The 20,138-nt window shown below is 41.4% G+C and overlaps 3 protein-coding genes across 3 annotated transcripts; 2 read left to right on the top strand and 1 right to left on the bottom strand.

Annotated features, from left to right (window-relative positions):
• Positions 1–7,488: 7,488 nt before the first annotated feature.
• Positions 7,489–8,836, bottom strand: LOC106323634. The gene is made up of 3 exons (XM_013761722.1): positions 8,299–8,836; positions 7,876–8,195; positions 7,489–7,812 (listed from the first exon to the last, which is right to left on the bottom strand). The coding sequence occupies exons 1-3, from the start codon at positions 8,834–8,836 to the stop codon at positions 7,489–7,491; spliced, it is 1,182 nt and encodes a 393-aa protein (XP_013617176.1).
• Positions 8,837–16,476: 7,640 nt separating this feature from the next.
• On the top strand, positions 16,477–17,655 carry LOC106323633. Its single transcript, XM_013761721.1, has one exon. The coding sequence runs from the start codon at positions 16,477–16,479 to the stop codon at positions 17,653–17,655; it is 1,179 nt and encodes a 392-aa protein (XP_013617175.1).
• Positions 17,656–17,667: 12 nt separating this feature from the next.
• On the top strand, positions 17,668–19,822 carry LOC106323632. The gene is made up of 4 exons (XM_013761720.1): positions 17,668–18,396; positions 18,509–19,342; positions 19,421–19,498; positions 19,646–19,822. Exons 1-4 carry the CDS (start codon positions 17,668–17,670, stop codon positions 19,820–19,822), a joined length of 1,818 nt encoding a protein of 605 aa, XP_013617174.1.
• Positions 19,823–20,138: the final 316 nt, after the last annotated feature.

The following is a 20,138-nucleotide window of genomic DNA, read 5'->3' as shown; positions in this document are numbered from 1 at the left end:
AAATGCAAACTTTTTGCATTTCTAAAGGATTAGTTGATGCATAGAGTGAATGGATGGACAGGAAGATGGCTCTCAAAAGGTGGAAAGGAAATGCTGGTTAAATCCATTTTGTTCGCTCTTCTGACATACGTTATGTCTACTTTCCTGCTCCCATTGGAAATATGTGAAAACCTATCCAGTGCCACTGCCCAATTCTAGTGGAGTTCAAATCCACCAAAAAGAGGAATACACTGGGTGAAATGAGAAAAAGTCTGTTTACCAAGAGGGGAGGGTGAGATTGGTTTCCGTATGATTCATGAGTTCAATCTGGCACTATTGGCAAAACAACTATGGAGACTAGTTCAATTTCCTGATTCTTTGGTGGCCCGAGTTTTGAGGGAAAGATATTATAGATTGAGTTTGCCACTAAGAGTAAACACTACTAGGAGCCCATCCTATGTGTGGACAAGCATTTCTGCTGCAAGGAAATTGCTATTACTGGGGATCAGACAAAAGATACATTCAAGTTATGAAGTCAAGGTGTGGGAGGACCCGTGGATTCCAACGACCCCTGCACTACAAGAAATATGAGTATTAATAGCATCAGATTATAGCATTTATGATAGTTCTGGTATTGTATACCAACACTTACTTTTTTTATAGCGTTTGTCAATTTAAAACGCTATATTTTCTATCAGCGGGAAAATAAAATTTTTGTCCGCCTAAAATCCTTTTTTTTCTTCATTTTTCTCACAAAATTCAAATAGTTCTCTGAAATTAAGTTTCAATAAGGTTAGCCTCATTGTCTACTTTCAGTCATTTTTTGTAATGTGAACCAGTGTTGCTAACGTGATTTGGGTTCTTCTCAAATTGAGATTGAAGAGTATTAGTGGGGGAGGAGGAGGAGACGAAGTTGCAGTGACGGTAACGCCGTCGCTCGTCACCACCACTACCATCGCCATCTCTCCAATCCACCATCGCTCGTCACCACCTCCACCACCATCGTTTTTCAGATCCGTCTTCGCTGGTCTCCGTCTTCACCGGAGTCGCGACCACCACTATCTGAAGCCCTATTCCGATCCAACAACATCGGAAAATGAAGCTCGCTCACACTGACACTAAATCATTTTCATCCTTTGTCACTTCCAGATTCATCTCCCCTCAAATTCGTCGTCATCCGTAGCAGGTGTTACATCAGTCTCTATCTCAAACAACATATTCTCGATTTGAAAGTTGAAATCTTTATCATATGAATTTGCAGAACTTTTACTCAGAAGAAGCTCAAAGATCTGTATAGGAATTAAACACATATATCTCTAGATTGCTAAAGTTTTTATCTACGCTTTCAGCAAGGACTCTGTACGTTTTGCTTTATAATATATATAATTTACCATCCTTGTGTGAAACCTTTTCTTATGAATTTTGTCTCTGTGTTTGCAAAAAGAAGGTGTTTTTTTATTTGTCTATGAAGACTATAGAGAGAGCCCACATGCCTAAGAACTTGTGGGAGAGGGTGAAGCTGCCTAGGAACTACGAGAAAGCCGTTGAAACCATTGACAATAACCTGGTAAGTGAGTTCACCGTGTACATATATTGATGCAACAAGAGTGGAGGTCTTATTATGTTTCTTTTGGTTGTGGGTGTTGTTGGACCCAATTTCGGTCAGTACGTTAATGGGCCGCGGCCAAAGATATGGGCAGTAAGGAACTAAAGCCCATAGCAAGCAATTGAGCTCGAAAACAAAGACTTCGAGGTCTCGAAGATCGCTGAGCAGCCCCGGAGATCGTGGAGAAGTTACGAAGGTCACTAGGTCGACACACTATAAAGGAAGAAGAAGGGACATGAAGGAGGACACATTGAAAACCCTAGAGAGAGCTACACATATACATCGACCTTGTTTCCATCCCGATCTTAGTTCCTTTCTTTGCCGATCTCATTTGTATCATTCGATCTAGTTCAACTCATTGTATTCGATCTTATTCATCAATAAAGTCCATTTTTACCTACTGGAAACTGTTTACATCGTTGTGTTCTAAAGATATCGTTGCCTACATCATTTGTCTTCCCTAGATCTAACTTCCGATCACTATCAAATACTTAGTGTAGATTTTAGGTTCTACATTTTGGCACCGACTGTGGGGAAGATAAACGAAAAACATCTTTGCTAAGAAACCGATCTAAGTTTCCTAAGCGCGACTATGGATCCCACCCCAATCCAATCCAACTGCATCGAATTGATCGATCTCGACCTCTTCAGATGGATGAGGCCGATCGCATCAAGAAAAGTCGATACTCTCGACAAGCGATCCTTCGCTTCGCGACAAGCGATTAAGGATTCCACCATCATCACCCCCGAGGATACAATAAAAAAAGGAGAGATCGTGACTTTCCACGAGCACGAAACTATAAAGCTTGATATGCCCCACGACGATGCCTTGGTGATCGCATTGGAAGTCGAAGGCGCCGTCTTTTCGAAAATCCTCGTCGACACCGGATGCGCTGTCGACATCATCTCACAAAAAAACGCTACGGTCGCTCGAGCAACCGATCCCAATGATCAGACAAGAAACGACTCCCCTCGCTAGCTTCGAAGGAAAGTCGATCCGTTCGCTCGAGGTCATATTATTAACCACCAAAGCTTACGATCTGGAACTGAAAGCATAATTCACCGTAGTCGATCATCCTATGCCCTTCGATGCCATCGTAGGGCGCCCCTGGTTGCACCTTATGAGGGCGGTCCCCTCGGTTTACCACCAATGCGTGAAGTTTTTACCTCCAACCGGCGAGAAAACCATACTCGGAAGCCAAAAACAAGCCCGAGCCTGTTACATGTCCGAATTCCGAAAGATGCCACGAAAGGAGGAGAATATCCCACTCGCACGCGACCTCTCAGTAAAAGATCCCGCCAAAGACCTATCGAGCATCGTCGCCCTAGATGAGAGCTCCCCCGAAAAAGGCGTCAACATCGGGAACGATCTCCTCCTGAAGTCAGGAACGACCTCATATCTTTCCTCAAGCAAAATATTAGAACATTCGCATGGTCTGTGGCAGACATGCTCGGAATCGATATCAATATCACCTCTCACGACCTGAACGTCGATCCTACGTTCAAACCTATCAAACAGAAACGAAGAAAGCTAGGACCTGAACAGGCCAAGGCAGTAAACGACGAAGTTGACAAGCTCCTGAAAATCGGTTCCATTCGCGAAGTCCAATATCCTGACTAGCTCGCAAACCCAGTCGTATTAAAAAAGAAAAATGGAAAGTGGAGAGTATGTATCGATTTCACCGATCTTAGCAAAGCATGCCCAAAAGATAGCTTCCCATTACCGCATATCGACCGGCTGGTAGAAGCCACGGCCGGTCACGAACTACTTTCGTTCATGGATGCATTTTTGGGTTACAATCAGATCCTCATGAACCCCGACGACCAGGAAACAACTAGCTTCATCACCGAGCGGGGTACCTATTGCTACAAAGTAATGCCATTCGGACTAAAGAACGCCGAAGCTACTTATCAAAGACTAGTAAATAAGATGTTCTCCATGCAACTCTGAAGAACAATGGAGGTTTACATAGACGACATGCTAGTAAAGTCATCGAAAGCCAATGACCACGTCCTACAACTCCAAGAGTGTTTCAACATTCTTAATAAATTCGGGATGAGCTGAATCCTACAAAATGCACTTTCGGAGTGGCCCCGGAGAATTCCTCGGATACCTTGTAACCGAAAGGAAAATCGAGGCCAACCCGAAACAGATCGCCGCGCTCATCGATACATTACCTCCGAGATCGATCCGAGAAGTACATCGCCTCACCGGTAAAATAGCCGCGCTAAACCGTTTCATCTCCAGGTCGACCGACAGATGCCTTCCGTTCTACAAGCTATTGAAAGGAAATAAAAAATTCGAATGGAATACCGAATGCGACTCCGCCCTAAAAGAGCTTAAGACATATATCAGCGACCCGCCCGTTCTGTCAAATCCAATCATAGGAGATACCCTCCTTTTGTACGTAGCAACCACCGAACACGCGGTAAGCGGAGTGCTAATCCACGAAGAAAGCGGAGAACAAAGACCGATATACTATGTAAGTGGATCGTTGGTAGACGCCGAAATTCAGTCGCTTTTAATCACGGCCATGAGATCACAACACCTGCGAACAGTGCTCCACAGTCCAAGCCAATCAGGAAGATTGGTAAAATTGGCAATCAAGCTCAGCGAATACGATGTCGAATACAAACCACGAACGAGCTCGAAAGCGCAGGTGTTAGCTGATTTCGTAATCAAACTCGTCCCGAAAGAAGACGGCACGAGATCGAATACCCAGACGTGGAAATTACACGTCGATGGGGCCTCGTCGAGGCAGGGGTCCAGGGTCGGAATACAACTCGAATCCCCGACAGGGGAAATGATCGAGCAATCCTTTTGCCTAGGATTCAGCGAATCAAACAACGAAGCCGAATATGAATCTCTGATCACCGGCCTACGACTCGCACGAAGCGTTGGAGCTCGGAAAATCAGCGCCTTCAGCGACTCGCAATTAGTCACAAGCCAATTCCACGGGGAATACGAAGCAAAAAAACGAAAGAATGGAAGCATATCTCACAGTCCTAAAAGAGATCGCTCAACAATTCGACAAGTTCGAGCTCACCAAAATCCCAAGAGGAGATAACACGTTGGCAGACGCTTTGGCTGCGCTAGCTTCGACTTCCAACCCAGCGGTAAAAAGAATAATACCAGTAGAAGGAATAGAGAAGCCTAGCATAGATCTCCCATGCAAAGGAAGCGATCTTCAAGGAGACTACCTCCCGCGCATCGATGTAATCACTACACGAAGCAGAGCACGGAGAGAAAGCCAGGATCTCGATGACGAAACCAGCGGCAAGCTCAATGACCCATCGACCCCAAGGACGTCACACGTCAGGACTAGAAGAACAGCAACCACGGCTACTGTCCCCGAAGAAGCCGTCCACGAGACTAACAACGAGGCACACAACGCCTTCAAAAAAGAGTTCGAAGCTAGAGCAGATTGGAGAACCCCAATAATTAAATACATAAAAGACGGCGAACTCCCCACGAAAGATGGGAAGCTCGAAAAATAAAAGCCCGGAGCTCGCGCTACTGTATTATGGAAGAAAAACTGTACAAAAGAAGCCTGGACGAGCTCTATTTGTTGGGGTATCGCCCAAAGACGCATTCACAATCCTAAAACAAACTCATGGGGGATCATGCGGAAGCCACTCTGGTGGGTGATCCCTAGAAATCAGGATAAAGAAACTAGGCTACTTCTGGCCAACGATCGCCGATGACAGCGAGCAATTCGCCCTAAAATGCGACAAATGCCAAAGGCACGCACCAATGATACACCAACCGACTCAAAAATTGTCCACCATATCTTCACCTTACCCTTTTATGAAATGATCCATGGATATAGTAGGCCCGCTAGTACCTTCTGGGCCTGCCCAATTACGATTCCTCCTGGTATTTACCGACTATTTTACCAAATGGATCGAAGCCGAAGCATTCTCCAATGTCACCTCTACGACGGTAACCGGCTTCATTTGGAAAAACATCATCTGTCGATATGGTTTACCATACGAGATAGTAACCGACAATGGACCACAATTCATCTCAAAAATATTCAATGATTTTTGCGTAAAGTGGAAAATCAAAATTAAGGCCGCGAGCCCCCGATACCCAAAATGCAACGGTCATGTCGAAGACGCAAATAAAACTATAATGACCAACCACAGGAAAAGACTCGACCTCAAGAAAGAGAGGTGGGACGAAGAACTGCACGGTGTCCTATGGGCTTACAGAACGACCCCCCACACAGCAACCCAAGAAACACCATTCTCGCTGTCTTACGGAGTCGAAGCCGTAATCCCAGCCGAAATCGAGGTCCCGAGTCATTGACGAGGAATATGTCCAGAAGACGCCGAACTCAACGAAGAGTTACTAATCCACCAGTTAGATATGATCGAGGAACGACGAGAAAAAGCAGCAGTACGTGTGCAAAAGTACCAACAAGCCGCATCACGTTATTATGACTCCAACGTTAGAAACCGCGCTTTCTCCGTAAGCGACCTAGTTCTCCGAAAAGTGTTCGACGGTACGAAAGAACCGGGAGCAGGAAAACTAGGAACAAAATGGGAAGGACCATACAAAGTAACCAAAGAAATTCGAGCCGGAGTCTACGAGCTAGAAAAACGCAAAACTGGCCTCCCAGAAATGAGACCTTGGAACGCCTACAACTTAAAGAAATACTACAAGTAACGCAAATCCCGAACCTCGACCACGACTGTCAAGCTTCGAGCTGGGAGGCTACCGATGCCTACAGCTTAGTCAAAAAGAAAAGGAACTACGAAAACGCTTGATTTCTCGAAAAGGGTACGTAGGCAGCTCGACATCGAGCGCAGCCCAAACCACCGAACAAACATTTGTTACTTTTCTTCTATTACTTAGAATATTCAATCCCTAAACATACCCCGTTCAACCGACTTGCTATCAGGCCATTTAAAGGCCCCCAAAACAGATTTCTGATCAGTCTCTGTTATACACACCCCTTTTAAATATTAAAAAGAATAAGCTCAGTGAAGCTAAAGTTAAAAACATTCGATTAGGAAAGGTATTAACCTGATAATCCATTTTTCAAGACATATTTATGTTTCTTCAACAAACCAAAAGACAAAGTAAAAACACAACAAAAACTACAAACTCCAAAAACGAAACAGGTTAACTCTCGCGTCATTCTTGATCAACCGAATCACCAGAAACCTCAGGAAGATCGAGATGACTAAGGGAAGGATCCGACACCGAGGAAACACCATAATCAAGATCAAGCGAGATCTCCCGGTCTTTAAGACGCTCCAATTCCTCATCGAGCTCAAAACCACCTTCGCTGTATTCGGCCAAAGCCGCAATACGAGCTCGCACCTCCTGCAAGCGAATTTCTGCAGCCGTCTCCTCCTTCTTCTTCTAGAGCTTATCCTTCACCACGGCAAGAACCGCGTCGTACTCTTAGGCAAGAGACCGACGAGAAATACTGCGTTCCTTGAGAGCTGTCGCCTTGCAACCTTCAATGTCCCACCTATGCTTCTCCTTCATCAAGTCAAGGTCAGTCTGGAGAGCAACCTTCTCCGCCTCGGCAGCAACCAATTTCCCCTTCAATCGCTCGACCTCGACTTCGCGCTGCTTCTCTGTTGCTCGAACGGTCTCCAACTCACCCCGGAGCTGTTGAATAGTGAGAAGATGATTCCCGACCTCCTCTTGCTCGGAAAGTCAGCCAAGCGCTACTCCATCAAAGCGGCGTATTCGTTACTCACCTCCATAACCTAAGCAAAAGCAAAAACAGAGGTCGGCCAGTTATCAGTCAACCCGACATAACATAAGAAGCAATCGCGAGACAGATTACCTTGGCATTCGCGACCGCCATTCGCACGTAAATGTCACGCTCACGCATATCATCCAGGGAAGGAAGCTCGCATCCCTTCTCTCTGATCTTGCGCTAAATAGAAGCAACACCTTCAGGATTCTCAAGGATTGGTACCTCGTCGTCATACGAAAATCTCCACGAAGAGGTCTCCTGCACGTCCGGAAAACAAGCGCTCGGGTCGACCTGCGAAGTACCTTCGCCAGAAGCTCGTAACGGCGGAGGAGGCTCCGAGCTCGGGGAATTAGAACTCACCGAATTAATCTCTTTTAGGGCTCGACGTTGGCTTTGGTGAGTCGGCGAATCAATCTCATCATCGAGAGCTCGATCACCGACAGAACCAGTTGAAGTGTTTGGCTCCCTTTGAGCCCCACAAACGGGAACGGCGATCGAACCAGCCTAACCAAAAGATAAGGAGATTGAGTCTGCGACCTTGACCTAAGGGGCGGTCCACGACCCGACCTCAGAAGACTCGTCAGGACGGTCGGATAGCACCTCCTTCTCCCTCCCCCTGAACAAAGCATATTTGGAAAATTGAGCGACCCATAGACATTCGAATCTTTTCAAACCAAAGAAGGTCAGCTTACTCTTATCGCGACGACCTTTTCCCGGTCGAATAGGTACCACCGAGCCAACAGGAGTAGCACGTTTTTCACCCGGTGGAAGAGTGTAAGCAGCTCGAATTCGATCTACGGTGAATGCGAGCCATTGAGGGCTACCCCGCCGCAAAGTGGCGATTAACCCCCGAAGCTCGGGAGTCATTGGCGCAGAACCGAAGGGTTCTACAAATAAGCAGAGAGAAGTTAAAGAACGCCAAAAGCAATCGAAGAGTAAAACTCTTTTCGAGAAGTAGAACAAAGAAAAGAAGAAACTCAGAAAACCCACCAATCTCGCTGGACCACTCCCTATGGATCGTCTCGATATCAAAATCCCCCACCAACGCCTGATTAATCTTAAAAACGAAAAATTTCTCCCTCCACCGGTCATCCCTGTTAGGAATACCGTCTATAATAGAACGGCCAGGCCGAGGAGCAAGAATCATTGTTCCGGGGAAGCCACTGTTCCTCCTAATAGAAAACCGCTGCTTCAACTCCTCGAGACCAAACCTGAGACCCTCTTCCCTAGCTCGGATCCACGAAGCCAAAAAATAGCGCCAAAAATTAGGCGCCATCTGGGCAAAAGCCATCCCAAGCTCCGCAAGCGCTTCGAGAAGGAAGCGAGGAAGAGGAAATGACAAACCTCTGTCTTGGAAATGCGACGTGTAGGCCCCATAATGCCCCGGCCTCACAGTCTCCGGAGTTTCGCAATCTTCAGGTGCTTCGATCTCAACGGCATAGTCGATTCCCCAGAGCTCGTAAAGGGTCTCGATATCTCTCGCCTCGATGATCATTGGGAGATGAGGACCGAATTTTTCGTTCGCCATAGATTCGAAACCGAGAAAAGAAAATACCAAGAGAAAGACGATGAAAGAGAAAGAAGGATCGTAGTATCGAAGAAGACGATCTATTCAGAAAAGTATAATATATATATATATATATATAAAAGGTTCCCGAAACGCTAAAGAGGCCACGAACTCTCGATCTCAACCGCACGATTCGAAAATGGCCGACAATTCAAATCAAGCTGAAGCGCGTGACATCCCACTTCCCGAGAATCGCGACGCCGCTAGTTAACGGCAGTTTTCGCCCTTTCGGTTTCCCAAATAAACCAAAAAGGCTGGGGGAAAAATGTTGGACCCAATTTCGGTCGGTACGTTAATGTGCCGCGACAAAAGATATGGGCCGTAAGGAACTAAAGCCCATAGCAAGCAATTGGGCTCGAAAACAAAAACTTCATGGTCCCGGAGATCGCTGAGCAGCCCCAGAGATCGTGGAGCAGTTACGAAGGTCATGAGGACGACACACTATAAAGGAAGAAGAAGGGACATGAAGGATGACACGTTGAAAACCCTAAAGAGAGCTAGACACATACATCGACCTTGTTTCCATCCCGATCTTAGATTCTTTCTTTACCGATCTCAATTGTATCATTGGATCTAGTTCAACTCATTGTATTCGATCTTATTCATCAATAAAGTCCATTTTTACCTACTGGAAACTGTTTACATCGTTGTGTTCTAAAGATATCGTTGCCTACATCATTTGTCTTCCCTAGGTCAAACTCCCGATCACTATCAAATACTTAGTGTAGATTTTAGGTTCTACAGGTGTGTGGTAGTTGTATTGGCCTAAGTTATTACAGCATAAGATCAAACAAAGACTGACTAAAATGACTCAGATGCGTTGAAAACTTGCTCTTAAGACAAGGTTGGTCTTCTTTCGGAGCTGTTTGGTACTAGTTACTATTATTCTGTTGGGTCTGAATGTTTGGTGGTCTTGGTTTTGTTCACAGGGAGAAGATAACTACACCTAGGAGGGACATCAAGAAGAGAGGAGAAGGTTGTGAAAGCCGCGGTCTTGCATAAGGTCACACCATGAGTCCATGAGTCGGAGATGAGTCGGAGATGCAGCAGCATTGAGACAGGTACAAGACGGAGTTAGAAGCAGAACACGAGGCAGAGAAGCTCATGAAAAATTAAATGGTGAAGCTCATAATTGAGGATGATGGTCTTGGAGAAGATGACATGGGAGCAGAGATTAGAGTTTGAGATTGAATGTTAACGTATACAGCTCTTGAGAAGTTGAATGTAGAGTTAGCTATAAAAAAATGTACTTAGAAATATTGTCATACTAGTTATCTCAAATCCTTGTTTGTTTTGGATCTTTAATGAAAAACATATGGTATTTTATTATTTATTTGTATTTTATTAGAGTGTAAACTCCAAACCCCAAAGACTAAAAATCTAATCTTTTAAAATTTTATCCTCAAATTTCATTATAAATCTCAAACCCTAAAAGAATGATATATATATATATATATATATATACACACAATTATAGGGTTTAAACCCCTAAACATAAATTTTTAAAACTTCAATCTTAAACTTAAACACAAAATTTAATAATTTAGAAATTTAATCTCAAATTTCTATTTTAAACCTCAAACACTAAATTTTAAATCTATACCCTAAATCTAATACCTTAAACCCTACATACTAAGTCATAAATCTAATCTTTTAAAACTTATAATATAATTTTTAAACTTAAACTCCTAGTCTATTCTAAAACTCAAACCATATACACAACTCTAAATCTAAACCCAAAACACTATGTTCCAAACCCTAAACTCACTTAATTTTATTATTCTTACATAATTACTTTTACTCAATTTAAAATTTATCTACAAAGTGAAAACTAATAATGTTATTAATCTTATATCATTATTTTTATAAATGTAAGGGTATAACTTAATTTCTTAATGAAATAAAAGTTTTAGCTAATCTTCTAGATATTGAACCATTCAACATTTTAAACCATTTATCTTTAAACTTAAATCTAAATTTTAACACTATTCATCTTAACCCCGAATACTATTTTCAAACATTTAATATCATATATACATAAATTTCCCATATACATAATATAAATTTCAAACTTTCAATAATTTTATAATAATTATACATACAAAAAAGACAATTTTATACTTTTTTTCGTTTGAGCCATTGATTGATTAAGAATCAAAGGACCAAAATCAAACTTTTATCAATACTCACCCTTTTTTCTATTGGTTTGGCATGGATCACCATTTTGCAACCTTGGATGATAATGAATCAACGACTGAGATTAATTGTTCATTAATTTTTTAAAAATTATTTTCCGAGATTCGAGCAGATCTCCTGTGTGAGAGAGATATATATATATATATATATATAGAGAGAGAGAGAGAGAGAGAGAGAAAGAGAGAGAGAGAGAGTAAGCGATGCATATCGACTCCTTTTCGAAAGTAAAGATCTCATCTTCTCTATGATGATTATGGTCGACTCCTTCTCAAAAATTTTCTTCTTTCTCTCATCACTGAAACTGAACCAGAGCGCGAGGCTCACATAGAGGCTTGAGCATCGTCCGTTTGTCGTCCGGTGTGAAGCTTCTTCCAACGGAAGGGTAAACAGTCTGAAACTTTCTGAGTTTAGAGTTATAATATTCTTGCAGAAAAATCAGATCTGTGTTTGCTTGTGTAGAATCTGTCTTATCTGTTTCTGTTTGGGTTTGAGAAGATTGATAATTTGTTTCAGTTTATGATTGATCTTATTTCAATTGATACTGTTAAGTTTAAGACAATTCGAAATTAATACGAGCTGTTTAGGATCTGAGTTTCAATGTGATCAGTTTCTGATTTGTTTAAAAGTTTGGAGTTTAAGTTTTAGATTTCAAAATTAATTTGATTTTTGATTTTTTTGTTCTAGTTACAGGAAGAAGCCGGATATGAAGAAGATGTGCTGGTGTAGATGAGCCGAGCAAGAAGAAGAAAAAGAGAAAGAGGGAGAAGACAGAGACGTAAGGAGGGAAGACGAAGAAGATGGAAGAGGAAGGCGACAACAAAGTGGCGTAGATTAGGTTTAGTATTGGTTGGTTTATTAGGTTTGGTTTAGACATGGTTAGTTTAATAATCCGGGTTTGTTTGTAAACCAATGTTATGAAATGAACTGATTATTAATTGTAAACCAATTATTGTATACTGATCTTAATTAATAAATAAAATTTAATTTTTAAGAATTAATTTTCGATTTAATTTTGAATTATTTAATTACGAATTATGTTTAGGTGTAGTTTTTTTATTTTTTTATATTAATTTGGTTTGGTTTGATAATTATTTTTAATAAATTTTCGGATAATTAAAAACAAATTAATAACACAAAACATTTGCTATTGTTGTTTATTAAACTATAGCATTCGAAAAAACCGTTATCAAAAGTGTCGGAGTTATTATAACGGGCGCTGTCAGAGCTGACAAAGAAGCGCTATTATTCATGACTCATAGCGTTTTTCGTCCGCTATTACTACCCTTATTTCCTGTAGTGCTGCGAGATCAGCTGCCCCTCTTGGCCAGTTATGCATCCTAATATGAGTGTCAGCGATCTCATTGATCAGGGATCGAAGGATTGGGATGTTGGTCTATTGGAGAACTATGTTAATCCTGAGGACATACCACTCATAAGGAGTTTGAACATAAGCTCAATTCATCGCCGTGATACATTCTGCTGGAACTACACAAGGAATGACCAATACACGATCAAATCTGGATATTGGGTGGCTCAGAATTTATTAAAGAGAGCAGAAGAAAAGGAAGTTTTGGAGCCAAGCATCACTAAGCTCCAGGCTTTTGCTTGGAACTTAAAGGCGCCTACGTAGATATGCCATCTTATATGGAAATTGTTAAGTGGTCATGTGGCAGTAACGAGGAACTTAACAAGACGCAATATGAAGTGTGACAACTACTGCCCAAGATGTGGAGAACTAGAGGAGACTGTAACCCATGTCATTTTGAAATGTCCGCCAGCTTTCCAAGTTTGGTCATTATCATCAACTCCAACAAGCCCATATATTTTTCCGGTATCAAGCGTCTACACAAATATGGACTACTTATTCTGGAGGAAAAACAACATTATCGAGCCAGAGCAAGACATGGATCCTTATCTCTGGATAATATGATATATTTGGAAGGGTAGGAACGAAAAACTTTTCAGGGGTAAAGATAGAGATCCTTTGGAGCTAGTTCGACATGCAGAAAGTGAATGTCAAGCCGGGTTTGATGCCAACGAAGTGGTACAACCAGTGGTACAAGATAACAATCCTGAGGAACCAAGTCATAAGCTTGGGTAATATTTGCTTGTTAGATGGATCTTGGACATCTTTTGCTCACTTTAGTGGATGCGGATGGGTATGAATGGACAGTGCTGGGAACATTCAATTTATGGGGACAAGAAATTTCACTCGACGCGAATTAGCCTTGCATTCGGAAGTAGAAGCACTGCGATGGGCGATGGAGAATATGCTTCAAAATTCAACATGACAGAGCTTCGGGACAGACTGTAAGGAGCTGATTGCAATGATAAAGGACCCTCAGGCTTGGCCAATCTTTGTAACGGAATTGGAGAGGATAAAGACGTTACAGACATGCTTTCCGGACTTCAACATCATTCATGTACCACGGGCGCGCAGTCAAATTTCAGATTTTTTAGCTAAGACTGCTAGATCTTTTCATAAAGAGTTACATTTTATTGGTTGTTCTATTCCGGTTTGGTTACCCAGATCACCTCAAGTTTGTGTAATAGAATTGCCTTTCGACGTCCAAAAAAAAAATTGTGCAAACATGTATATATTATGGTCTATATATCTATATGGAAAAGGTAAAAGAAAACACTGTCAGCGATAATTATATCGCTTTTCATTTCTCGATAATTTGACATAATAACTAAGCTTTATTAAAAAACATAATAAGTTTATATACAGACTTCGCAAACTTAGTTGAATCTTATGATTTGGGAAGGACTAATTGATCATACAGGAGCGACCGGTTAGACCTGTAGTCTTGAGACACTCTTGAGTCCGATTCGGTCCTATATGGGAGACTAATTGGCCATACCCTCTCGGAAAAATGTTATGTACCTTTGCATGTCGTTCGATCAAATAATCCATCTTCACTAAAACTGGCATAATTTTAACTCATGAGTAGGGCCAGGAGTTGCTCTGGCTAAATTGGTTGACTAATACCTCAAAAGATCTAATCAATGATTAGTAACATAACAAAAACATTGTGTTAATTTATGTTAGCAAAGTGAACTATCCTAGATTAGTATATTATAAAAGCTTTAGCGATATATAAAATTATATTTTCAACGTGAATTTTAGCTTTTAAGTTTGAACATATGAATATTTGACTTATCTTCTTAATAATAAAAAATTGTGGAAACCTTTTTTGTTTTTATGAGGAGAAGGTACCATTTGTAGGTATATTGAAGAGCAAAGGGATATGTGACTCTTGCCATTCTTACCTATATGTTGTCCAATAGCCACCATATATATATATATATCATGCAGATTTTTAATTATTCTCTTTACAATTAGCTGGAAAGCTTTCTATTACACCATCTATTCAACTGTTGAAATACCTTCAATAAATGTATTAAAATATTGGGTCTATCTACGTGGATTCAACAAGCGTCGTAAAGTTTCAACTATTGTAAAAAAAAAATTTGTGGTCAGTGCTGCCACATGTCGCTTCATAATTGGCATAAGACTTTTCATTGGTCGTGCAAATTTCTTTTGATGCTTATTTCCATCCAATAATTCGAAAGCATTTATATATAATAAAACTTTTTTTAAAAAATATCAAAATTATGTAAAAATTCAAGATTTTTTTATCTATAAATAGAGATTATTTTCATTTCATTTGGATATAGAAAAAAATGCATTATAATCAACTATTTTGTGTGTTTAAACCTTTTTTGTTAAATAAATCTTAATAATAATATTTATATGTTATTTTAGTTTTCAAGTTACTTAAAATCAAATTATTTATATGTAATTATTATATTAAAAATAAATATATAAATAAAACCATTGTAAATAAAACCATTGAAAATTATAAAACAAACCATTGTAAATAGTTAAAATGAAGTAGATATTGAATAAACGAGGTTGAAAAAAGAAAAGATGATGTGGAATGTTAAAAGATAAAAAATAGGGTGTTAATAATGAAATAGATGTTGAAACTATTGTACAGGTCTTAGATCTTTATCAAAACGAGGATAATTTTATTTGATTTATATAAAAACGTGCAAAGTGAAAACTATATTAGAAAACTATGTATGAACCATGAAGCGTTTAAGGAAAGTCAAGAAAAAATTTGACTCTATTCTCACTAAGTCTGTGCTAGTGCTTCGTCTCTTAATGACATTAGTCCAAAACCAAAATGCATATTTAAATATACTTCTACATGGTATGTTTTTTCTTTTTCTTTTTTGCAGTGGGCTTTCTTAGGGAGGGGGCCATAGATTTATATATATTCTTCATTACGTATTAAACATACGGGAAATTTGAAGATGAACCGAGCCCGAATTTGGGGATTAAGGAGCTTAGAGAATGTAACATGCATGATCTTTTCTTCGATAGATCTTATTGTACTTTTTTTCTTTGATGTAACTGCAATGGTTTTGCGGGGGTTCTCTGAATAGTTCCAGAAACCAACGTTAGAATCTTAATTTCTGGTAGACATTTTGTGTATACGAATACTAAGTCGATGTTGATATATGTGTAGATGCCATTTCTCAAAATTGTTAAGTTGCTATCAAATTTTTGACAGCAAAACATTTGTTAATTAGAGATTCAACGATAGAGCATCATTATTATTATTTTTATAGAGTATCATTACTTATTTTGGGTACAATTATAAAAACATTTGTTTGTGGCAAAATCTATCAATGGTCGTGCAGTGGCTCGATCGTAGTCTAGGAGTGGTGCATCATGAATGGACCGGTGGGTTAGGTTTGTAGTAACTGTAGGCAAACTCTTTTAATAAATATAGACTATAGTTGTGTACCAAATTACATTGTCAGTATAACTATAGCCTATATGTATAAAATACATTGTTATACTGAAAATAGTTACATAACTATAGTTTAAAAGTTTAAGTTACAGAAAAAAAAAAACTATAGTTTAAAAATTAGGTAAATTTGAAATTTGAAATGTGAAATGGTCAGCATTAGTTCGATCTGCTGCTGAGGATGAGACATTATGGAAGGGAAAGAACGTTGTGTACAGGCCGAGTATGATACTCGGGACCGATTAGATGAAATTACAATTCTTCTCACATTAGATGATTTGTTAGGTAACCGAAATTATGTTATGATGAATGTGCTACGTTAATAGTATTTAATATGATCGAAAATAAATTCCGATTCTAAGCCTAAAATGAAATTTAATTTGTTAATTATGTATAGCTAGTATATTGTAAAACTGGAGAAGTAGTGTATTGATAAGCATATAACTGGACGGTCCGGACTGAAGGAAGCAACCAATGAACGGGGATGAGCTAGCAGCCTAGCAGGCTAGCGCCTACAGCAGATTAAGAAGATAAGAGAATAGAGGGTCACAGAGTGGTCGATTGTATTGTGAGGAACTGTGAATGGCACACATAGAACTTGTTTTCTTGTCTATGACGGACGAGACTCTATTGATGGTGATAAGGTTCGGCGATCAGGTCTCAGACATGTATATGACAAAAGAAGCAAAATATTCATTTGTGCATTTGCATGTATGTGACTGTGACATCACCGTTAACAAGATGGAAGGAAACTCTTTTCTCTTCCGCATGCCCTGTCCCAATGCAAGGCGTCGCATCCTAAAGCAAAGCTTGTGGCAAATTGATGGCCAAACCATGTTTGTAGCAAAATGGTCTCTTGGTATCCAACAAGTCAGACCAGAGCTGGAAATGGTTCTAGTTTGGCTAGAGTTTACAGGGGTTCCTCTCCAATTCTTCAACAGAGATGCCCTCAAAGAGATCGCTGGAATGGTTGGACACCCTCTGTGCCTGCACCCTGCCACAGAAAATCTCACCAATATAGAGGTTGCTAAGGTTTACACCGTCATTGACCCGAGGAAACCGCTCACAGAGTTCGTCAATGCTCGGTTTGAGAGTGGAGATACCAGGAGAATAGCTGTCTCCAGTCCTTGGCTCCCTTCACTTTGTTCCTTCTGCAAGAACTTTGGACATACTATCACAAGATGTAAAAATGCTCCTAAAACTTGCTTAACTTGCAACTCAGTGAAGCACTCTACTGCCTCATGCCCTCGTACTAATCAATCAGCACCCTCTAAAGAAAAGCTTGAGAAGAAGGAGGGAAAGAGGCCGGTAAAAAGCCTCCTCCCCATCGTGGGTCAACCACCGAAGACAGGGTTGAAAACCACTGACAAGGGAGCTAAGCCACCTGCCCGAAACCTCACGTCTGATCCTCCAAAGGCTAAGACCGCTGGAGCTCAACCCTCAAAAAAGAGGCCAGCCAGTTCTCTCCCCCCTGCCCCTGTGATTCAATTGCCACCCCCTGGCTCTCTTGATCGCTCTGGAAGCACTGGCTCCGTCTCTCATGATCTATCTAAGGGAAGCTTATATGTGGATCTCTCATCTAATGGATGTCGTGTTGAGCAACAGCAGTCTAGCATGGATTCTTCCTATGATACTTCACACTCTGAAGAAGAGGACAGCCCAGACAACCCCGAAGACGATAGCGATGAGTTCATTGAATTCTTCTCTAAGAGGTACAAGAAGCGTGCGAAAGCCAGGGGTAGAGGCCCTTTAATCCTCTAACCGTTACCCCCGATGGATATATTTTGCTGGAATGTAAGAGGAATAAATGATCCAGTAAAGCGTCGTGGTTTTCGAAAGTGGATTCGTAAATATAATCCTATCTTTGGTTGTCTCGTTGAGAGTCATGTACAGCAGCCTAACTCGGTCCCTGTAGTCAACATCCTGCCCAATTGGTCCTTCGACGATAACTATGATTTCTCTGATCTAGGGAAAATCTGGGTTGTCTGGAAGCCTTCTGTGCAGGTTAAAATTATCGCCAAGACTCTGCAAATGATCACCTGTTCTGTCAAACTCCCGTTTCAGACAAGTGAGTTTGTGGTCTCTTTTATTTACCCTTCAAATTGTCGAAGAGAAAGAAGACTATTATGGAGTGAGCTTGAATCTACATATTGCTTGCCTCAGCTTTGCAGTCTTCCTTGGATTGTGATGGGGGACTTTAACGAGATCATCAGTCCCTCGGAGCACTCCAGCGCTGATCACTCAACCTCAACCAGGGGTATGTGTGATTTCAGAGAACGTCTTCAACAATGTTCTCTCTCTGACCTTCAGTACAGCGGAAACACTTTTACCTGGTCAAACTCGTCTGTGTCTAAGAAGCTGGATCGTGTTGTCTACAATGAAGAATGGCTAGAGAGCTTCCCCGAGTCCATTGCAGTTTTTGGCAAGCCTGGTATATCTGATCACAGCCCTTGCTGCACCTTCCTAGACCAATTCAAACCTCCTCAGAAACGCCCTTTTCAGGTTCTTTGCTCACTTAAACAGTCACCCTGACTTTCAAGTACTTGTCAGATATGTCTGGAACTCTCTTCCTTTCCTGGGTTCTAAGCAGTTGAGCGTCTCAAAAAATTTGAAGGAAATGAAGCCTTTCATTCGTGCTTTCAATAAGGAAAATTACTCAGAGATCAAGAAGCCGGTTCAAGAGGCGTTTGATCATCTCACGGACTGTCAGCAAGTCTCCCTGTCTGCGCCAAGCTCACTTGTTGCTGATGCAGAGAGATCGTCCCATGCCAGGTGGTATGGTTTGGCCAAGGCTGAGGATAAATTCCTTAGACAAAGATCAAGGGTGCAATGGTCGGTTGATGGGGATGAAGGCACTGCCTTTTTTCACCGCGCTAACCGAGCAAGACAATCCCAAAACCATATCCATTTTCTGCTTGGTGATGATGGTCGTGTAATTGACTCTCTCGAGGGGGTAAAATCTCACGCAGTTAACAACTTCCAGAATCTTTTGGGTGGTGCCAACGCATCTACAACATCTACTCCTGATGACATTGCGTCGATTATGCAAGTTAGATGCTCCGCCGAAGCTATTACCTCTCTTGCTGCACCATTCACTGTTCTCGACATTGAAAAGGCATTCTTGTCTCTTCCAAAGAACAAGTCTCCTGGACCTGACGGCTACCCCGCTGAGTTATTCACTGGAAATTGGAAGGTGGTTGGACGAAACTTAATAGCTGCGGTGAAAGAATTCCTGAGCACGGGGGAACTGCTTCAACAATGGAATGCAACTCTCCTTATCCTGGTCCCGAAAAAGACCAATGCCAACAAGATTACTGAATTCAGACCTATAGCTTGTTGCAACACAGTATACAAGGTGGCTTCAAAGCTGCTAGCCAATCGACTGAAAGACCACCTCCCGACTCTAATCTCCTCCTCTCAGTCAGCTTTTGTTCCTGGTCGCTTGCTGGTATAAAATGTGCTTCTAGCTACTGAGCTTGTTTCAGGGTACAACTGGAAAAAAATCTCTAAACGATGCATGCTCAAGGTTGATCTCCAGAATGCGTTCGATACCCTGGACTGGAACTTTGTTCTCTATACCCTAGAAGCTTTGGAGTTTCCTCTGGTATTTCGAAACCTGATCAAGAAATGCCTAACAACTACGCGCTTCTCTGTTGCCATTAATTGAGAACCTTGTGGCTACTTCAGGGGCACCAGAGGCCTTAGACAAGGCGATCCCCTTTCGCCCTACCTATTTGTCCTCGCTCTGCAGGTCTTCTCGCAACAGTTGAAGAGGAAATTTCAAGACGGATCCATTGGCTTTCACCCCAATACCTCATCCTTGCAGGTCACTCACCTATCCTTTGCTGATGACCTGATGATCTTCACAGATGGGACGCCTAATTCTGTGAAATGCATTGCTGATACAATGGAGGACTTTGCTCTCTAGTCGGGCCTGAGGATGAATAAGTCGAAGACAGAGCTGTACACTGCTGGCCTGAACAATCAAGAAGCCTTAGAAATCTCTCGGCTTGGGTTCACAATGGGTTCAATGCCCATACGATACCTAGGTCTCCCGCTGATGTATAGGAAGCTGAGACTTTCTGACTACAGGCCTCTAATTGAAAGGATTGCCTCAAACTTCAACTACTGGTCGGCTAGAGCTCTCTCATTTGCAGGAAGGAGACAGCTCTTGTCATCAGTTATTTATGACTCCATCAACTTCTGGACTACTGCTTTCATTCTCCCTAAGAACTGCATAAAAA

The sequence above is a fragment of the Brassica oleracea genome, chromosome C2 (genome assembly GCF_000695525.1).
Source record: "Brassica oleracea var. oleracea cultivar TO1000 chromosome C2, BOL, whole genome shotgun sequence".
Lineage (NCBI taxonomy): Eukaryota > Viridiplantae > Streptophyta > Magnoliopsida > Brassicales > Brassicaceae > Brassica > Brassica oleracea.
Note: the sequence above shows the minus strand (reverse complement) of the source record. Positions and strands in the feature narration are given on the sequence as shown.

Coding starts and splice junctions, on each gene's coding strand:
- LOC106323634 (XM_013761722.1), bottom strand. CDS start 8,836: ATGGCGAACGAAAAATTCGGTCCTCATCTCCCAATGATCATCGAGGCG. Junction 8,196..8,298: donor GGAGTGGTCCAGCGAGATTG/GTGGGTTTTCTG, acceptor GCTTATTTGTAG/AACCCTTCGGTTCTGCGCCA. Junction 7,813..7,875: donor GTCCTGACGAGTCTTCTGAG/GTCGGGTCGTGG, acceptor TCTTTTGGTTAG/GCTGGTTCGATCGCCGTTCC.
- LOC106323633 (XM_013761721.1), top strand. CDS start 16,477: ATGGCACACATAGAACTTGTTTTCTTGTCTATGACGGACGAGACTCTA.
- LOC106323632 (XM_013761720.1), top strand. CDS start 17,668: ATGGATATATTTTGCTGGAATGTAAGAGGAATAAATGATCCAGTAAAG. Junction 18,397..18,508: donor CTCAGAAACGCCCTTTTCAG/GTTCTTTGCTCA, acceptor AAAAATTTGAAG/GAAATGAAGCCTTTCATTCG. Junction 19,499..19,645: donor AAGCTTTGGAGTTTCCTCTG/GTATTTCGAAAC, acceptor CTCGCTCTGCAG/GTCTTCTCGCAACAGTTGAA.